The 19,067-nt window shown below is 46.6% G+C and overlaps 1 protein-coding gene across 2 annotated transcripts in view; it reads left to right on the top strand.

Annotated features, from left to right (window-relative positions):
• GPCPD1 (glycerophosphocholine phosphodiesterase 1) overlaps window positions 1-19,067 on the top strand; it is a 701,876-nt gene that overhangs the window by 238,073 nt on the left and 444,736 nt on the right. For both annotated transcript variants that reach the window (XM_085612626.1, XM_085612627.1), the window contains exon 9: window positions 10,589-10,751. In XM_085612626.1, coding sequence (XP_085468752.1) covers window positions 10,589-10,751 — 163 coding nt within the window. The remainder of the gene's footprint in view (window positions 1-10,588; window positions 10,752-19,067) is intronic.

Genomic DNA, 19,067 nt, shown 5'->3' with positions numbered 1-19,067 from the left:
ATGGCGTATGCTGTGGTGGAGTGCAAACAGCGCCTACCAGACCGGTGCGTAGTAGAGCCCTTATGCTGTAATACAATAACGTGGGGGGGGTCCATCAATAAGCGGGAGAGAGCCCAGGGCACCGCTGTGGCGGGGGGAGAAACACAGCGGCGTAGTGCGGCACGCGGAGCGATGTGGGTGCGGAAGGGTAATGGCGCTCACACAGTCCAGTTATCACTGCCAGAGCGCAAATACCACATGTACCTCACCACATTTGTCGGGGTCTCCCAATGGTCCTCACAGCTGATGTCTGCCCTGATAACAGCAGTCGCTGGAGGCAGTAAGGCGGAAAAACACTGGCGAAAGGAGCGGCCAGCCACTGCTTGCTGAATATAGCGGCCTGTCGCCACGTGGAATCCCTGGGGCTCGCGCAGCAGGAAGAGCCGCGCAGGTCTCCAGGAGTGTCGCCACTCTCATCCCATATGCGCAAAAGCACGACCAGGAGTCAACATGCCTGGGTCAGAGAGTCTCAATTTTTGCCACAGACCTTGAGGATAGGGTGATGCATAAGCGGACAGCTGTAAATGCAGGATTAGTGGGGTAGGTTTAAGGATAAATGACGGATTATGCCGCCAAGCTGCCGGAGCCTCACAGATTTGCGGCCATCTTTGTCGTGCGCCATCTAGCTCCCCCAGGCTTTCCTAATCTTCCATGTAGGGATTGAACACTACCATTAAAAGGACCTTCCATTCGACCTCAAGCCTGCACCAAGAACTTTTAAGTGCATGACTGTAGTGGCGGTGCATCTCAGAAGATCTATGTAGAGGCCTGGCTGATCAAAATGTCTACCTTGGAGCAAGCTGTTCAGCATTCTCACATGACAAACTCTAGTCTACCAAGGTTTCCATGTCAGTCAGGAAAAATAAGCATCAACTCCTGTACTATCTATACATTTCATGGAAGCGGTGTTGGACAGACTAAAGGCAAAAGTATATAAATCAGAAGTGTTGCAACCTTCTAAGGATGAATCATCCTATGGTAAGACTGACTTGATATCTTCTGACAGTTTTTTTTTCTCAGTCGCCAGGTGCGTCCAAATTTCCGTCAAGCTCCAGGTCGACCCCTCTTGGTGTTAGTCTGCGGGTGCTTTTAGGATTCTGCATTCCCTTTGATCAAAACAATCTGTGTTTGCAGCACTTTTTGGTGTCGGCGCAGCCTTCGTTTCATCATAGGGCAGGGTTACTTATTAGAACTCACTGCAAGTCCACCAGACATCCCTCCACTCAGACACACACTTTCCCAATAAGATTAGTGCTTCCTTCAAGAGGAAGTAGGCACTCATTTGCAAGGGAGTCATAGAACTAGTGCTGCCACACCAACGCCAAAAGGAGTATAGTCCCTGTACTTCCTTAGCCCCAAGGACTGGTCAGTCCGGCTTATACTCTACCTCCGGACCCTCAACAGATAATCCTCTCAGCGCACTTCCACATTGGCACGCTCCAGGATGTCATCCCCCTACTAAGCCCTGAAGTAACTTCATGACTGCACTCAACCTGAATGATGCATACATTCACATCCTGATCCACCCTGCACATCTGCGGTATCTCTGGTTGGTGGAAAGTGGCCAGCATATTCAGTTTAAAGTGTTGCCCTTTGAGGCCCCCGGGGTGTTTATAAAGTGTCTTGCTGTGGTCTAAGCTCATCTTAGCTGGGCCAGCATCTATGTGTTTCTTTACTGGGGTGACTGACTGGTCAAGAGCTCAAACGAACAACACTGATGCTCATGTCTAGACCACCTTAGGTCTCTTGCACAATCTAGGGTTCACCGTCAACACTGTAAAGTCCCACCTTCAGCTCCTTCAGTTTAAACCCTTCTTAGGGGCAGCCTTCAACTCCGTAACTGGGAAAGCTGATCTCCAGCCACGCATGGATTCAAGCTTTCCAGTCGTTGCTGCCTGTTTTTGCTAAATAACGATCAGGACGGTTGCACCTCCTCAGCATAATGGCATCGTATATTGCCATAGTTCCACATGCCAGATTACACGTGTTCATTACAGAAGTGCCTCGTTGCATAGTGTTCACAAGCAGAGGGTCTCTGGGAACATCTAGTGTTGATGCGGGCCAGCAACCATTGCTCTCTGCAGTGGTGGAACAGCAACAATGTGTTGCAGGGCCGGCCCTTTCTCGACCTAGTACTGCAAGTTGCCATCATGACAGACGCTCCCCTCACAGGGCGGAGGGCACATTAACAAGACCTAATCATTCAGGGCATATGGACACCCCGCCAACTAGATTTCCAATTCAACTACTTAGAGCTACTGACCATCTAGTTAGCACTCAAAGCCGCCTTCTACATCGTTCAACACAAGGCGGTTCTCAACTGCACATACATGACCGTCGATTACCCCCTCCAGAAACAGGGTAGCACACACACCACAGTAGTCTGCTTTAGTTTACGGGCATTCAGTGGTGGGCACTTGACCACAAAATCCATCTACTGGTGGAGTATTAGCTGGGAGTGGACAACAATTTTGCAGATGTGCTCTGTAGGATGCAGCAAAAAGTCCATGAGTGGGAACTTCACCTGTAGGTCCTACTCCCATATTTCTGTTGGGGTTTCCTGACCTCTTTGCCATTTCCCAAAATGCCAAATGTTCAAACTTCACCTGTACCTTTGCGCCCACACCCGCAGTCTGTGGGCAATGCACTATGGATGAACTAGTCAGGGATATTTGCGTGGGCAGTTGAGCCTCTCCCACTCCTTCAATTTGTGGTTCTGAGACTTCAACAGACATCCCTCACTGTCATCCTGGTGGCTCTCATGTAGGCCAGACATTCCTGGTTCACTACCACAGTGCTCAATCTCTCGATTTGGCTCCTGAAGTCCTAGAATTTGGCTACCACAATCGGTCTCCTGAGTGTATGACCGTACTCAAGGGGGCCCGCTGACACACAACCTGGGCCTGCTATTCAGGCAAATTGAAAAGATTTGTACACTACTGTCTATAAATAGGCCCTCCTCTCACCCCCCCCCCCCCCAAAGCCAGCAGTCCAAGACATATAGTCTGCTGCCTGCGTCATTTACATTTGTAAGGCCATACTTCCATGTCTGACTGACTTCACTTCACTGCTGTTGCTGCCTTCCTTCAGAATAAGGAGCACACATAACTGTTCAAGGTCCCAGTCATCAAGACCTTCATGGGAGGATTCAAACGAGTCATTCTATCCAGGGTACCACCTGTTCCTGTATGGAACCTCAACATGGCTCTCCCTGTACTCATGGGCCCACCTTTCTAACCACTTTGTGTCCTCTACTGTCTTTCTCCTGGAAGATGGCCTTCCTAGTGATCATAACCTCACTCGGAGAGGTGAGTCAGCTCCAATCACTCACCCTAGAGTAACACTTCTTTCAAGTGCACAATATTAGGTTCGCCCTTCGTACAATCCAAAATTCCCCCTCTGGTAGTATCTTCTTTCCACGTCAATCAAACTATTGATCTTCTTGTGTTCTTCCCACACGTAGATTCTGTAGCAGAGAGGGTGCTTCATCAGGAGGGCCCTCTTGTACACAACAAAACAAAATCCTTCTGCAAAACACAGCAGCTTTTGTCTTTCTCAAAGCCACACAAAAGCCTTGCTTTCAGCATGGCGGGATTAGTTATGGAGTTGGTCCAATGCATTCGGACCTGTCAAGCAAAAACTGAGAGGCAACTCCCTGCCACACCAAAAACCCACTCTAAATGCAAAGAGGGGATTCTATGGCATTCCTAGGTAAGACCTAATTGACATATGTTAGGCAGCTGCTTGGTCCACCGCACACACTTTCACTAAACAGGACTGTGTTAAACCACCAAAAGCTTTCATTGGCTAGGCTGTTGTATTTACACTTTTTCAGTCCTTTGTAACACCCTCTGACTAGCAGAGCATGTACATCTACAGCTACACATTTCGTGAATTGAAAATGTTAACCCTGTAAACATCTGTTCATGGCATGTAATGCAGTAAATTCACATGCGCCCACCCTTTCTCAGTGGAAGCCTCTTCTCTCTTGCTCTTCATTTGGTTGTTTTCTTATCTTTGCTATGCTCCAATTTTTTCCTCACCTGCCATGCGGAAAAAGAAATAACTGGAGCCAATGCCAATGTGCATTACTAGTAATAGGAGTCACTTTAACTCATGACTTGAAAGACCTCTTCTAAGAGAAACAAGTTGCACACATCAGAGTCCAACTTCAGATGGCCGGAGCATGTGAATCCACAGCACCACATGCCAAGAGTAGGCTTTGAAAAAAAAATTATCCATTTTTACTCTTACATTTGACAGTAAACAAGAAGCCTGAAACCATAATTCTTAAAATCAATGTTCATTTATACCATGGACTAATGTTCTTTGCCAGATTTGAGTCTTACTCCTCCTATTTCAAGGATTTATTCATGTCACATCCATTGCCACTGTCCATGGAGGTACCGGAAACCTCTAAACCCTCTAGCTTTCCCTATTATGCCCCCTTTGTCGCAATAACCCTATCAGAGCTGTGGACTCTTAACGCGCTCATCCCTCCTCCCTATGCCGGCGTCAAGATGTGTGCCATTGTTAGAGCCTTCTATCTGTGCCCCTGAGTGTTATGTTGTCGTCTTTTTCCTGGAATGCAGCCAGTATCTCCGCCTAGGTCTCTATATCCTGTAGCATCGTGCTTTGTGCGTCTCATCTGCTAGTGTTGATTCTGCAGGGTCCCTGCACCATAATGTTATCGAGGGAGGTGTGTGTGTGTCTGAAATTGAGTTAATATCTCAAATGACTGGTATTTCAGAAGGAAGATAAAATATATATATCTATTTCATCTCCATCCTGAAATGCCCGTCATTTGAGATATTAACTAAATTTCAAAGATTATAGCAATATATTGGTCTATTGATAGATTGATCTTCAAAAACATTATGTGCTTGATTTGCCCTTATAATTTCAAGGATTTTGAATCTTTCAACCAGGAACTATGCTGTAACTTGGTTAAATGATTTTTCCGTTGGCCACTCTTATTATTATTTTTTATTTATTTTTTTTACAGTAGTTTTTATTAGAATGAAAAGGTTATCAGTCGCATAGAATTCAGCAATCATTACATATTCAGACATATATTATCCATAAATTTTGTTAATCAAACGTTCGGTTTCACTCAATCATCTGTTTCCCTCCTGCTCCATCGGCGTTCTGTCATTTCCATTTCTGTGGTCGGTGAAATGCAAAGGTCACCCCCTATATACATTCCACTTGCTCCATTTCCTATCCCACTTCTTGGGGCAACCCCTAGATTTGAACACCTTTTTTTCTGCGACCATACATTTGTCAAGGTCTCTTGCCCAGTTACCTGATGATGGAACAGCAGCTGCCCCCTACTTCATAGCTATGTTACACTTTACCAATGTATATCCCAGGTTAGCCCACTGCTGCTCCACCTCGGTGAGATCTATTGCCTCCCATATGTTGAGGAGCCCTAGTTGTGGTGTCAGTGTGATCTCCTTCCCTAGTGCGCGTTGGATGTGCCATGTAGCCCTTTCCCATAGGGCCTGTATGAGTGGACATTCCCATATGATATGATAAAAGGTTGCCTCCCCATTACAACAACGGCGACACAGAGTCTCTTGTCAGCTCCTGATCTTCGCAAGGGTGACACCGGAGAAGTATGTTCTATGGAGGACTTTTAGTTGGACAAGGTGGAGGCTAAGAGGGATAACTGCCTCCTGGGGGACATCAGCGCTGTTTGCCAGTCGTCATCCTCAAGCTGTCCCAGGTCCATTTGCCATTTATCTCTGAGGGGTTGAAACAGGTTTGGTAGATTATTGCACAGCTTTCGGTATGTAAGCGACACTTTTTTTTTTTGTTGCAGTGATTCAGAAAGGAGACGATCCTCAAGGGGAGACGATTCCGGTAGTTCCACGGTATTCCGGAGAGCTGCTGTGAGTGCGTGATGGATCTGGAGATAGCGAAAGGCTTCTCCTTGAGTTAGGTTATACTCCTCCTTCAATTTCGTAAACTTTAGTATCCTACCCTTTTTCCACATGTTATCTATTGTCGCAATACCATTAGTATCCCATCTGTCGAACCCGGGCTGGTTGCAGAGGGTACCCAGCTTATAGCCGACCACAGCGGGGTTGCCTGGGTCAACACATCAAGCTAGCTAAGTCTACGATTGGCCTGATGCCAGACCTCTACAGTGAGGGCTGTAGGTCCCAGATAACAGCTTCTCCCAGCCTTCAAATAGAGGGCCCCTAGATGGCCTTCACGACCCATTTGAGAACTATCCAGGAGGAAGGCGGGGTCCGATACAACCATTGATTCACCACCAGCTGTGAGGCCCAGTAGTGCAGACGAATGTCTGGGAGTGCTATACCCCCATCATACCATCCCTTGGTCAGTTTAGTGATGGCGATACAGGGTGCCTTTCCTTCCCACAACAGAGTCCTAACCTCACTCAATGTTTTTTTAATACGAGTCTTGGACCTTGTGTGGGCAGTTCTAGAGTGCATACAGGAAGCTGGGGAGAGCCAACATCTTGAAGAGTGCGGCTCGGCCCAACATGGAAAGGGGAAGTGTTCGCCAATGTTTGACATCATTGCGTAGTCTGTCCAGAGGCGCGGTTACGTTTTTAGTGTAAAACAGTGTAGGATCAGAATCACAGATTTGGACCAATTAATGGAGTATCCAAAATATTTACCAAAATTGGTAAAGGTATTCAAAAGTCTATGCATAGATCTTGCTGCTGAGGCCAAATAGAGTAGAATATCATCGGCATAGAGGGATATTCTGGCTTCCCTCCCTTCCGCCCATATCAACACCCTCAACACTGGATCTCCTCTGACCCACGAAGCCAATGACTCCAAGATCAATGAAAAAAAATCAATGGGGACAGGGGGCACCCTAGTCTTGTGCCCCTTAGCTTAGCTTCTTAGCTCTAGAGAGGCGGTTGTTGACCCTTACCTGACGTTTTAGGTCTGTGTAGTGTATCTTAACCCATCCCATGAATTTCGGGCCAAACTCTGGGCGTCGCAGCACCTCGAAGAGGTATGGCCATTCGATGTAGTCAAACAACATCTTGGCGTCCATAGGCAACACAACTGCATCTTCAATTACGCATTCACGGCCCAAAACATTATGAAGGCTACGGATATTGAATGCCGTGTTGCAGTTTGGCATAAAGCCGGACTGGTCAGCATGGACTAGTGACGTGAGGACCGGGGTAAGGCGGACAGCCAGGAGTTTCACAAGTATTTTCGCCTCAGCGTTAATCAGGGATATCTTTCTGTAGGAGTGGCAACTGTCAACAGCTTTCCCTGGCTTACGGACCATTGGCCACTCTTGATGTCAGTCTCTATACTTGCATTAGGATGGGTTAGCAGCTGTGCAATCACTTCTACATACCAGACCAGCCTACAACTTGGTACTTGGCATAGAATAAAATTATTGTGGAGATGCTCAAATCTTGGTTGATTAATAGATATTAGTTTCAGTGGCAATATGTTTTTAAAACTCCAGGGCATCATCATGGGTGCCAAATGTGTACCTACATATGTAAATCAGTGTATGATTTAGATGAAGGTCAGTGGTACCTGGCACGAAGAAATTGTTGAATAGCCCATGTATTTTTTTGTCAACTTTAAAAGACATTCTGAATTTATAAGAAAAGATACCAAGTAATCATTACAGTAATTTCTGAACAGACTGAATAACAGTTAGTAGATTATATACAACTAACCAAGCTCGACAGAAAACCTTAATCGTACAACTTTACACTACATCCACTATAGGAAAAGTTAAATTACTTGAGAAATTGAGATGAAGACAGTATCTTGAAACAAGCGCATAGGAAAAACTCGATTTGGTGGCAGAGGATTCAAACCTCTATTATTGATAAAGCAAAAGAAGTTTGAAACAGATAAGGCACATGTCAACACTATAAACAAGACCACAGAATTCACACCCCTGTTCATAATGCATTGTATTAATTATAGTGAAGTTTATAGAAAAAACTAATTAACAATATTTGGTACATGTAGCTAGATGACACAATACTAAAATGTTTTTTTATTATAAAATCCAGACAGTCCAATATGTAAACTCACTAAGACTAAGAATTTTTATCACACTTTGGATAAACTGTAATGGCACTTAACTGACATTAAGAATCCAAGAACACCCAAGAGGTGGATCTCATCTAGAAACCTATTCCTTGGCCAACCAGTATTAAATATCATTTTGGTCTAAGGTAATTTATATTTCATAGCATCTAATCCATTCAAACTTTAAATGGAAGTGGAAATAAGCTATACAGAAGAAAATGTAAATGCTGACTCTTGAAAATGGACTCTAAGGGCAGTGGACCCAATATAGATTCAGAATTACTTACTTTAAAACTGTGATTTCTTGTTTGCCATAATAATTGGGCATTATAAGTTTGTTCACATAAGTGGCGGAGAGTTGAAATTAATTTCTCACTCACTCTATCTTTATATCTGCACATAACACAAATTATTATTAGCTGAAACTAGTACATTTGGGCTTTGTTGAATTCTCTCCTATCTTTTATGCCTCCCTTACCTCTGAGTTTACCAGTACATTGTTGGATCTTAAAGCAGAATGGCTAGTAATCTACCTAGGTGTACTTTTTACTGGTGCCTTTTTTTCCAATGTTTTACAGTATTATTAATTCCTACTAAATATCTGAAAGGAAACCACTAACCAACACTAACTACATTTACTACATTACAATTATATGCATTAACTTTCCGTATTTTATTCCAAATCTTTGTTGGCATTCCGTCTGAAAGAAGAGATCTTTTTCACAAATGTTTTTTTCTATGTCCCCATGCCTTCTCCAAATTTTGATGTCAAGACTTCCTTGCACTTTTTTCTGCGTGGACTGGATGAGCTCTGAAAAAAAAACATTTTTGTGAGGTTTGGGGGCAATGAGGATGGCTGAACACCTAAATCTTCATTGGCAGATGGAGAACGTCATGCATCACCATTTGTTTAGTCTTTCTTTAGAGTCCAACCTCTATTCTGTATCAGGGCACATACCCTTCTTATTGTTCATTGCTGTGCAGTCTACCAATGTTATAACACCTACAGTCTGGGGGGAAAATGATACTACGCAGGGTGTAGGTGTTACAGGGGCTATGAAGAGTACCTTTATATTTTAACACTGATTTCAATGACCATTTGTGACCAGATGTTAAGTGATAATACACAACTTGGTGCACAAAAAGGACTCTGTGTCCCCCTCCAAAATAAAAGGTCCTGATAGATAAATAGATCATTGGAAGTAATCAGACTTCCGATTGCAAATATTAAAATCCTAAACGTTTTAGTATGCTCATTATGAGTGTGGTTCTTTCTTGCTTGTCCCAGTCTTTCGACCTGGATAGCAAACTGCTTAGAGGCTAAAATTATTGTAGCCTAAAGCAGGTTCCTATAGTAGGAGTTTCATACTCCATTCCAGGATCTATACGTAAGAGGTGAATTTGCCTATAAATAAGGAGAATTCATTTTTCTCTACTAGAATGGTGTCATTTTAATTTAAAATTAAAAAAAAAACTGTTCTATTGTTTTAAGGCAATGAATTGTGATTCTGATGGATACATCAGCCAGTGGATTCCTCACCTTGTGAATATCCCCTGCGCCAGCAACATTCGGAAACTTTTGTAGCAGTCCACGCCGATGAGGTCTAAGACGACGTCACAGAGACACGGCTCTGTTCGCGACTCCGCTGACGTTACCGACTCCATAAGAAGACCTCGTCGGCACGAACTGCCGACTGAAACGGTCTGCACGTACGTTCAGAACCCCGGCCAATTGATTTGCCATCATCGGCGTGGACTGCTACAAAAGTTTCCGAATGTTGCTGGCGCAGGGGATATTCACAAGGGAAGGAATCCACAGGCAGATACTGTATCCACCAGAAAAAGCGTTACCAAAGGTAAGTAACTTGTTCATTATTTCAATAGATATATTGAAATTCTTTCTTTTTCCTGTACAGATCTAGTAGCTTTTTATTCAAACCCAAATGTCCTTATTTCAAAGCTTTTTAAATTGTCAGGTTGTATTACCCTGCTCCTTCATTTTTAGAACTTTAAATTTCTGGGTTCTGTTAACCTGCCAATTAGCTCTCAAATAGTTGATTGGGGTGGGGTTTAATCCCCTGTGCTGGTGCAGTGCCCTCTTTTTCATCTTTGGCTTTGAAAGGCAAAGCGAGGGGAAGTTTCCCAATAAGGTTTTTGAGCTCATAAATTATGTCTTTGTTTAAAAGAAAAAATCATTCTCATATAATGTGTTTTAGGACTATGCATAAAGGTTGAGCTGTCCAGTGTTCACGAAGAATTATATATAACTTCTCATTCCATGTTCTCTTGGTAAGTTGGGTTTCTCAAGGTCACCTTAGCAAAGCAGCACAAAGGTTACATACGTTTATAGTAGAAGAGATTTAACATGTAAAATGTACAGAAGGCAGTAATGTTGAGTAACTCTTCAAGACGAACAACTTTTCTTGTGGCTTGTCATTTTTTTTCATACATTTAATGACGATTAAACAAAAATTCTCTGATTTGTTTACTTGTAGGAAGACCTAAGTGAAGCTATAGTGCAAGGTGATACACTCCCTGGCCATGTTGGCACAGCCTGCCTTTTGTCCTCCACCATTGCTGAAAGTGGAAAGAGCAGTGGCATTCTTACTCTCCCTATTATGAGCAGGAATTCAAGAAAAACCATTGGAAAAGTTAGAGGTACTAATTTTCTTTATTTCAATTGACCTTTTGAACTGCATCGAGTGATCAAGGACACATTTTTATGTGTTAAGTAAATGAAGAGATTTATCCTGTTTGATAATGATATTTAAGTGTCATTCCCAGAACTGCACACCATTTCTACATACTGTTTCTCAATATTGTTTTGCTTTTTCTCATTTTCAGTTGTCCTATAACCTAAGTGACCTGCTCTTTAGCCAAGTAGGTGATGTAACCATTTTAACATTGAATGCCTTTGGCCAGTCTTAAAATCCCTATATAGAAATAACAATCTGTACCATCATTTACTTCTCACTGACCATTGATTTCCACTTATCTGAAAGAGACTGTAGTTATAGATTCCTTACCTTTAGTATTACCCCAGGCGTCAGACTGGATCCGAAAAATTTTCTTAGCAGTACCCCTGCGCGTCAGTCAGTGGCGTCGGTCGACTCAGTTGCCGTCGTGTACACCGGAATGGTGTCCCAGTGTCTACTTAGATGTCGCCCCTGCGCACTGACGTCAGAGAGAGAGCTACCCCTTAGTCATTATTTGACTAACATTTTCTCGACTTTTGGTGACTTCTTTGAGTCCTCTGACCCTTGGTGTACGAGGGATGTCCCATCGATGGACTGGGTTCAAGCCGTGGGAGGCCTGTAACCGCCTGATGTCGGTTACGGACCCCCACCTCGTGTAACTCTGATGTCTGGAGCGCGACCATGACCCAAAGTCGTGCTCCGACTGTTGGACCATGAATCCAAAGTCTTTGCGTGAGTGGTCCTGAAAGTTGTTGGAGGCCGGCAGTGAGTTCTGCGTCCCGTGGAGGTCCCGGTTGAGAGGAAGGTCTCTGGACCAGTCGCTGAGCCACCACCCTCATTCTTCATCCAAGTCTTCGAGCTCTTCAGGTAAGTCGAAGCACAAAGAAGGCAAAGAAGTAGCGTTGCTCTTCGCCTTCTGCCTATCAGTCAGCCAACGCGACGCGGAACCCGGCGCATCGTCAGTCTCCAGCTCTGTCTTCAGAGCCTGCTCCAGGGACAGCTCTGAGCTTCCCTCCTTTCCCCAGTGCCGGAGAGTCCCCTGCCCAGCTTCCAGCTTTCTACGAAGCACTTCATGGCATCATTGGGCAGCCCGACTCCGCTAGCATGCCTTCTGGCCCCTCGGACTCAGCTGGGGGCCCTTGGACTCGGCTGGGGGCTTCGATGATGGCGGCTCCAGTGCCAGAAGGCCCCTGAGGATCCAGGCCTTGATCTGGATCAAAGCTGGTCCACCTTCCCCAGTGCCGATCCGGACGACCCCCGGGGCCGGTCGTGGACCGACCCTAGCCTCACTCCCGACTTGGACACGGCACCGGGCCGGTGCCGGACAGCACTTTTGTGCCTCTGTTCATTCCTGGTGTTCCTTTCAGGCCTGACTGGCAATCGGAGGAGGGTGACGAGGACTGGGAGGGGTCTGTGGACCCTTTGGCTGACCAACTTGATGAGCTGGACTGGTAAGAGGACCTGGGTGACCAGTGGTCTGGATACCTCCACAGACCTTGGCATGCTTTCTCCCCCTACCATAGCTATGGAGGAGGGAGCGTCCTATGCAGTGGTGTTGCATACGGCGGCTGAGGCCTTGGGCCTGGAGCTTTCTACGGTAGCAGTCAGTACTAACCTCCTGACAGAGGTGCTTCAACCGGCGGTGGCCTCTTTGGAGCCCCTTTTAATAAAGCCCTCACGAAGGTCCTTTTGGACACTTGGTCCAAGCCCAGCACGGGCTCCTGTGGACAGGATGATTGCCCAACTCCACCGCCCGGCCAGGCAGTCCCACTTTTTCTCTCCCAACACCCGCCCACGATAGCTTGGTTGTCCAAGCCTTGTCCTCTAAGGGCTCATTCCCTACTACTTCCCCAGATAGGGAATCCGAACAGCTGGACCACCTTGGGAACAAAGATTTTTTTGCCGCCAGCTTAGCACTGCGGTCGGTGCCTCTTGGGCTGTTATACCCATACTGTGTGGGATACGGTTACGTAAGTGCTGCCACACTGCCCGGAGGAGGCCTGGGCCGTTTTCACCCACACCATGGCAGAGGGTAGGGACAGAGACAAATTAACCGTCTGATGTGGACAAGATACCTCTGACTCACTGGGCTGAACGGATTCCACGTCAGTAGCCCTGAGGTGCTAGCCTGGTTAAGGACGTCTGGTGTTTTTGGGGATGTTCAATCCACCTTACTGGACATGCCCTTTGATGGCCCTCGCATTTTCGGTGACAAGCCAGACTCAGCGCTCGAGCGCTACAAGGATTCTAGGGCCAGATCCTTTGGCCTCGCAGTGACCACTCATCCAACACAGTCTAACTTTCGTCCCTTTCGTGTCTACGGAAGGAGTGCCCCACCAGGTTCGACCCAGTCTAGCCACTAGTTTACACAAGCAGCCAAGCCTGTGCGTGGCTGCGCACGTGGGACCCAGCGAGGCGGGTCTGGAGGCCAGCGGGTGGGCCAATCCACCCATAAGTCAACTGCAGCAGCCTCCAAATCTTCCTCGTCCGACCTTTCAGGGCCACCAGAAGCCATTGGGCGACAGGATTCCCCATCACCTACCCCTCTAGCAGACCATCATGTTGGACAGGTGGGTTTTGCAGATAGTCCAAAGGGGCTACTCCCGCCCTTTCGAGACTGCCCCTCCCTCCATGCCACCATCCTTCCATCGCATTTCGGAGGATCACTTGGCCCTTCTACGGCAGAAAGTTGCAGCTCTCTTGGCCAAGGGAGCTATCGAAAGGGTCCCTGTGCCAGAAGTAGGTCGTGGTTGCTACTCCCACTACTTTCTGGTACCCAAGAAGGAGAAAGGCCTGTGTCCTATCTTAGACCTTAGGGCCCTCAACCGCTTCCTCTGGAAGGAGAAGTTCAAGATGCTCACGTTGGCTCAGGTCTTGTTTGCCCTCTACCCCGGAAACTGGATGGTAGCGTTGGACTTGCAGGAAGTATATTTCCGTATACCCGTTCTGCCAGCCCACAGGCCACGAGCATTTTCAGTTCACTGTGCTCCATGAATAAACATCCGCTTCAGTTCGCTATAGTAGTAAGGGAGATCTAACGGAAGAATTTCCCTCTGGGGCATGGGTGTGTCCTGGCCCCATTTCTTTTCTTATTATATGTTAATGGGCTAGGAGAACAATTGTAAGGTGGGGCAGGACATAGCGAGGACTAACTCCTGCCGAATCCCGGTACTACTATCTGCGGACAACACTGTCCTAATAGTCAGGACAGCTAACGACTTACAAATATTGCTCGATTGTTTTAATGCTTTATGAAGGAGTTGGGATTAAAGGTTAATTGCTCTAAATCATTCATAATGAAATGTGGACTAAAAAAGTCTAAGACAAGTTAGTTTTTACATGGGTATGAATAAATTAAGAAAGTCCCTCATTTTACTTATCTGGGAGTACCATTTGATGCGGATTTTAATCAGAAATGCTTATTTAATATCGGAGCAATGCAATTTCAAAAGTCAATTGACGCCATCTTTAGATTTGCCAAAAGATTAAGCTATAAGCCAATTAAAGAAATCTTATGTATTCAGAAGAGCAAAATGCCTTTCAGTAGTAACTTTTGAGGCTGGTGTCTGGGGATACATAAACTGCAACTCACTCCAAATAGCAGAAAACAAGTTCATAAGGAGACTTCTTACAGTGCCCCAGAGTTCCTCTGCCTCTTTTTGTCATGAGGAAGTTGGCTTTAGCCTTTTAAAATATTATATTACACTACAGCCTTTGTTGCTTTGGGCAAAATGTTTGAAAAATCCAGAGGCTAATTTTTGTAGAAAAATCCTAACGGATTGTATGAAACTGGATAACAGCTTAGATATACCTTGGTTAAGGTGTATTAAAACTTGTTTTGCAAAATGAGGGTCTAGGGATATTATACAAATCCTGATACCTTGAGAAATGTATCCTACAATCAAATCACTTTTCTATCAAAGCCTTGAGCGGCCAAGTGTACTGTGTAATGCCACTGGACACTCTGTCCCATCTTCTCAGCAACAAAGAGAACTTGCCCTTTATTTGCAAATAGATTTGAATGAAAGGCAAATCTTTTTGCTGACCAGGCTTTGCCTAAAAACCATACATTTCTTGGCTGCTATTCTCACCCAGGGCTCATGGTTTTCCTCACTTCCTGTCTGTCCTTGTGACAATTCCTCGTGTCAAAGCAATAAGCACCTTATTTTATTTTGTAAATGTTATACTCATCAGAGGAGACAGGTTATCTGTCCATTATTATTAGCAGCGGAGATAAAAGTTTGACTTAGCGATGGACTATTTGCTTTCCCCAGGAACCACATATATTATATATGGAGTTTTAAACTACCTTTTTACTGCTTTTAAGATCCGTAGCAAATATTGGGTATTTTTTTACTTATCTGTATTTTATTTTGTCTGTTTATTGGCTTTTTAATGAAATTGACGTATACAAACTTTTATGACTCTTTTGGAGTCGAATAAAGTATTTTGAACTTCACCGTGCTCCCCTCTTGGCCTTACCAGTGCCCCTCGGGTGTTCACGAAAGTGATGGCGGTGGTCGCAGCTCATCTGCGCAGATCAGGGGTTCCAGTCTTCCCCTATTTCGACGACTGGCTGTTGAAGGCGAGCTCTCCTCAGGCTGTTTTCTCCCACCTCCAGACTACGGCGGACTTCCTACGTTCGCTGAGGTTCACTTTCAATGTGCCGAAGCCCCACCTGACTCCCTCTCAGAAGTTCCTTTTCATCGGAGCGGTTCTGGATACGGCGCAGGTTTTGGGCTTATCCTCCCGAACAGTGAGTCTGGGATATTCAGGCTCTGATACCGGTTTCAGCCTCTATCCCGGATCGAATGACCCTGAGGCTGCTGGGCCTCATGGCCTCCTGCATCCTCCTGGTGGATCATGCCAGGTGGCATATGCAGGCTCTGCAGTGGGACCTGAAGTTCCAGTAGGCGCAGCATCGGGGCAATCTTTCTAATGTTGTCCAGATCTCTGAGGGGACTGCAAGTCAATTGCAGTGGTGGGTTAACAAACCAAGATTGGGTCAGCGGCAGATCCCTCCCCCTTCCCCCAATCAGAGCTGACAGTGGTGACCGATGCGTCACTCCTGGGATGGGTCGGCCACCTGGCAGAGGCGGAGATCAGGGGACTCTGGCCTCCGGGGAAGTCTGCCTCCACATCAACCTTTTGGAGCTCTGGGCGATTCGTCTGGCACTGAAGGCATTCCTTCCCTCTATTAAAGGAAGAGTAGTGTAGGTGTTCACAGACCACACCACCGCCATGTGGTACTGCAACAAACAGGGTAGGGTTGGGTTGTGGACCCTATGTCAAGAGGCTCTTTGCTGTTGAACATGGCTGGAACATTAGGGTATGGCTCTGGTGGTTCAACATCTGGAAGGTTCTCTGAACGCAATGGTGGACTAACTCTGCCGTTGGTGCATGATGGATCATGAATGGTGTCTTCACTCAGACGTGTTGCAAGGTCTCGTCCAGCAATAGGGAGAGCCTTGGTTAGATCTGTTGGCCAACAAAGAAAACGCGCAATGTCAGCAGTTCTGTGCATTGGAATTTCCATGGCGGTACTCGCTCTGCGACGCTTTTCCTCGTGAGTGGACTTGCGGCCTCCTGTACGCCTTTCCGCCGGTACTACTTCAGCATTCGAGGCAGAAGAAGATCAAGAGCAACCGGACCCAAGTTATTCTTGTGGCTTAGGACTGCGAACGAAGAGTCTGGTAACCTGAGCTGTTGAGCATCGATCCTCCGATCAGACTTCCTCTTCAGGGAGGATCTATTGTCGCAGCAGCAGGGGACGGTCCTCCACCCGAACCTGTCCAGTCTCCACCTCCTTGCGGGGAGATTGAGCAGCGGCAGTTTTGACCTTTTACCCGAAGTCTGTAATGTCAATTTTGGCAGCCAGGCGTCCCTTATCCAAGTCTGTATATGCCTGTAGATGGAACAAGTTTGTGGCATGGTTCACAGCAAAGGCTTTGGGTCCCCTTTCTGCCCGCTTGCAGAGGTTCTTTTGTGCATATGTTCTTTAACTCATCAGGGCTCTGCCCTGGGCACTCTTAAAGGCTACCTTTTGGCCATATCTGCCTTTCTTCGCCTTCCTGATCAACCTTCTCTTTTCACGTCTCCTACTCATCTTTGTTCGTTCTCATTTCATAATGCTCCAGTGGGACTTGAATCTTGTCTTGACGTTCCTGATGTGTGCTCCCTTCGAGTCTTTACATAACTGCCCTATGAGACTCCTTACTCTGAAGACTGCCTTCCTTGTCGCCATCACCTCTGCTCTGAGTGAGTGAGCTTCAAGCTCTGTCCTCAAAACCTCCTTTTCTTGCTGTTTATCCGGACAAAGTAGTCCTCCGCACAAGGCCCTCTTTTCTTCCTAAAGTGGTTGCTCTGTCCACACAGGACAGACCATCACTTTGCCCACCTTCTTCCAACCTCTGCACCCCTCCAAGGAGGAGGAGAGACTCCACCTTCTGGACCCCAAATGTGCACTGTCTTTCTATCTAGCCTGCACAAAAGATTTCCGGGTGGACGATCAACTCTTTGTTGGCAATGTGGGTGCCAAGAATGTATTTGATTTATTTGCAGAGTTTTTATATAGTGCTGGCTAGACCCGGAGGTATCGGAGCGCTTTACATGAGGATCAGCGAGTTACAGGTTACAAAATGAGATCAAGTTAGGAGAGCTAGTAAAAACATAGGGGAAAAACAGTGATTACACAAAAACATGAGTTATTAGCGCTTAGCATAGCCAAGACACACGTCAAAAGGGGAGTGGAAAGGGAGATCAGGAAATGTAAAAGGGGGGGTTAAGGAATGCAGAGAGTGTCAGGTAGACTAGCCAGGTGGAAAGTACTTAAAGGGGAGAAGGAAGTCAAAGTGAAAGACAGACAAACCGGCTGGGGACCAACGATCCAAAAACATCCTGTGTATCGGTGGAAGTATACGCTGGGAGGGGTGTGGGAGACCCAAGGGGGGGTAGACTAGAGTAAAAGTCAATCAGGCGAACAAGGAGCAGTCCAGCAGCAATGAGGATCGGTCGAAACAGCAAGATGGAGGACCCATGTGAGCCGAAAGCATTATCCAGAATGGTGGAATAAACAAAACTCAATCCACAAACCATAAAGGTATCTGACTCCACGGTTCCACGCAGGGCTGGAAAGGGGAGGCAGCCACAGGATCACGGAGGGTAGAGGCGGAGGCGGGAAGGAAACATAACGGGGAGAAGAGGAAAAACTATGCCCATTGGCCTGCTGGGTATGTGACGGCTGATGGGGTCAACCAGAGAGAAACTCCTCTGTAGCTGCCTAAACCGCTCCACCGGGCTTGGGCCATGTTGCTCAGGCTCTGCGGTAAGTACATCATTCAAGGTTTCTGCCCAGGGGGCATCTCTGTAGTTCAATTGGCAGCACCATTCCCGGTGTTACTGGGAAGCGCCGTCTGCTTCACCCTCCAGCTCGCCCTCACCTCATTTCGGCCCTGTGCCAGTGCATCAGAAAGGTCAGCTTGTACAACAGTGGGCAATCTCTTGATGGGTTGTCCTATGGATTAAAATCTGCTACTCCTTAGCAAAAAAGATGGCTCCAGTGGGACTGCCTGCCCACTCCACCAGGGCTACGGCGGCTACTACGCCTCCACACCGGCCCCAACAGCGCTAAGGATGCCTGGCTTCACCCTGGGGGCGCCCAGGAGTGGACACTTCACAGGGAAAGCCAGGAGGGGTTCCACAGCGGTATGAGTATCAGCGCCAGGAAACCGCAAAGGCGACACCGCAAGGTGGCCGTCTGGTGACAGTGCGCTTTATAAGTACCTTTACATTTACATTATTGCCTAGGCAGTCAAGTCCGGAGACGCAGCTACTTTGGCCGTTCTGTTCTCCAGGACTTTCTGGTGTGAACTTAGTTCGCAGACCCACCTCTGGTGTTGGCATTGCTGGGGTATCTATTCTAAAGGTAACGAATCTATAACTACAGTCTTTCAGGTAAGCAAGTTGCTTACCTTTGGTAATGATATATCTGTAAGACATATGTAGCTATAGATTCCTTACCACCCTGCCCATCCTCACCGTTCAGCGAACTGACTTCTGGGGATAGGGACTCCCATCCAGTGCCCTAGTTATGTGCACCAGTGGTCAGCGTCTTGCATGACTCTGCGATTCCGGCGTGCAAAGTCATATCAGAACTGACAGCGCGCAGGAGTGGCATCTAAGGAGACACTGCAACATCATTCCGGCGACAACGACAGACATGGAGTCGACCGACGCCACCTACTGATGCGCAGGGGTACTGCTAAGTAAAATCTCCAGA

The sequence above is a fragment of the Triturus cristatus genome, chromosome 6 (genome assembly GCF_964204655.1).
Source record: "Triturus cristatus chromosome 6, aTriCri1.1, whole genome shotgun sequence".
In the NCBI taxonomy this organism is placed as follows: domain Eukaryota; kingdom Metazoa; phylum Chordata; class Amphibia; order Caudata; family Salamandridae; genus Triturus; species Triturus cristatus.
This window is presented reverse-complemented; position numbering and strand designations above follow the sequence as displayed.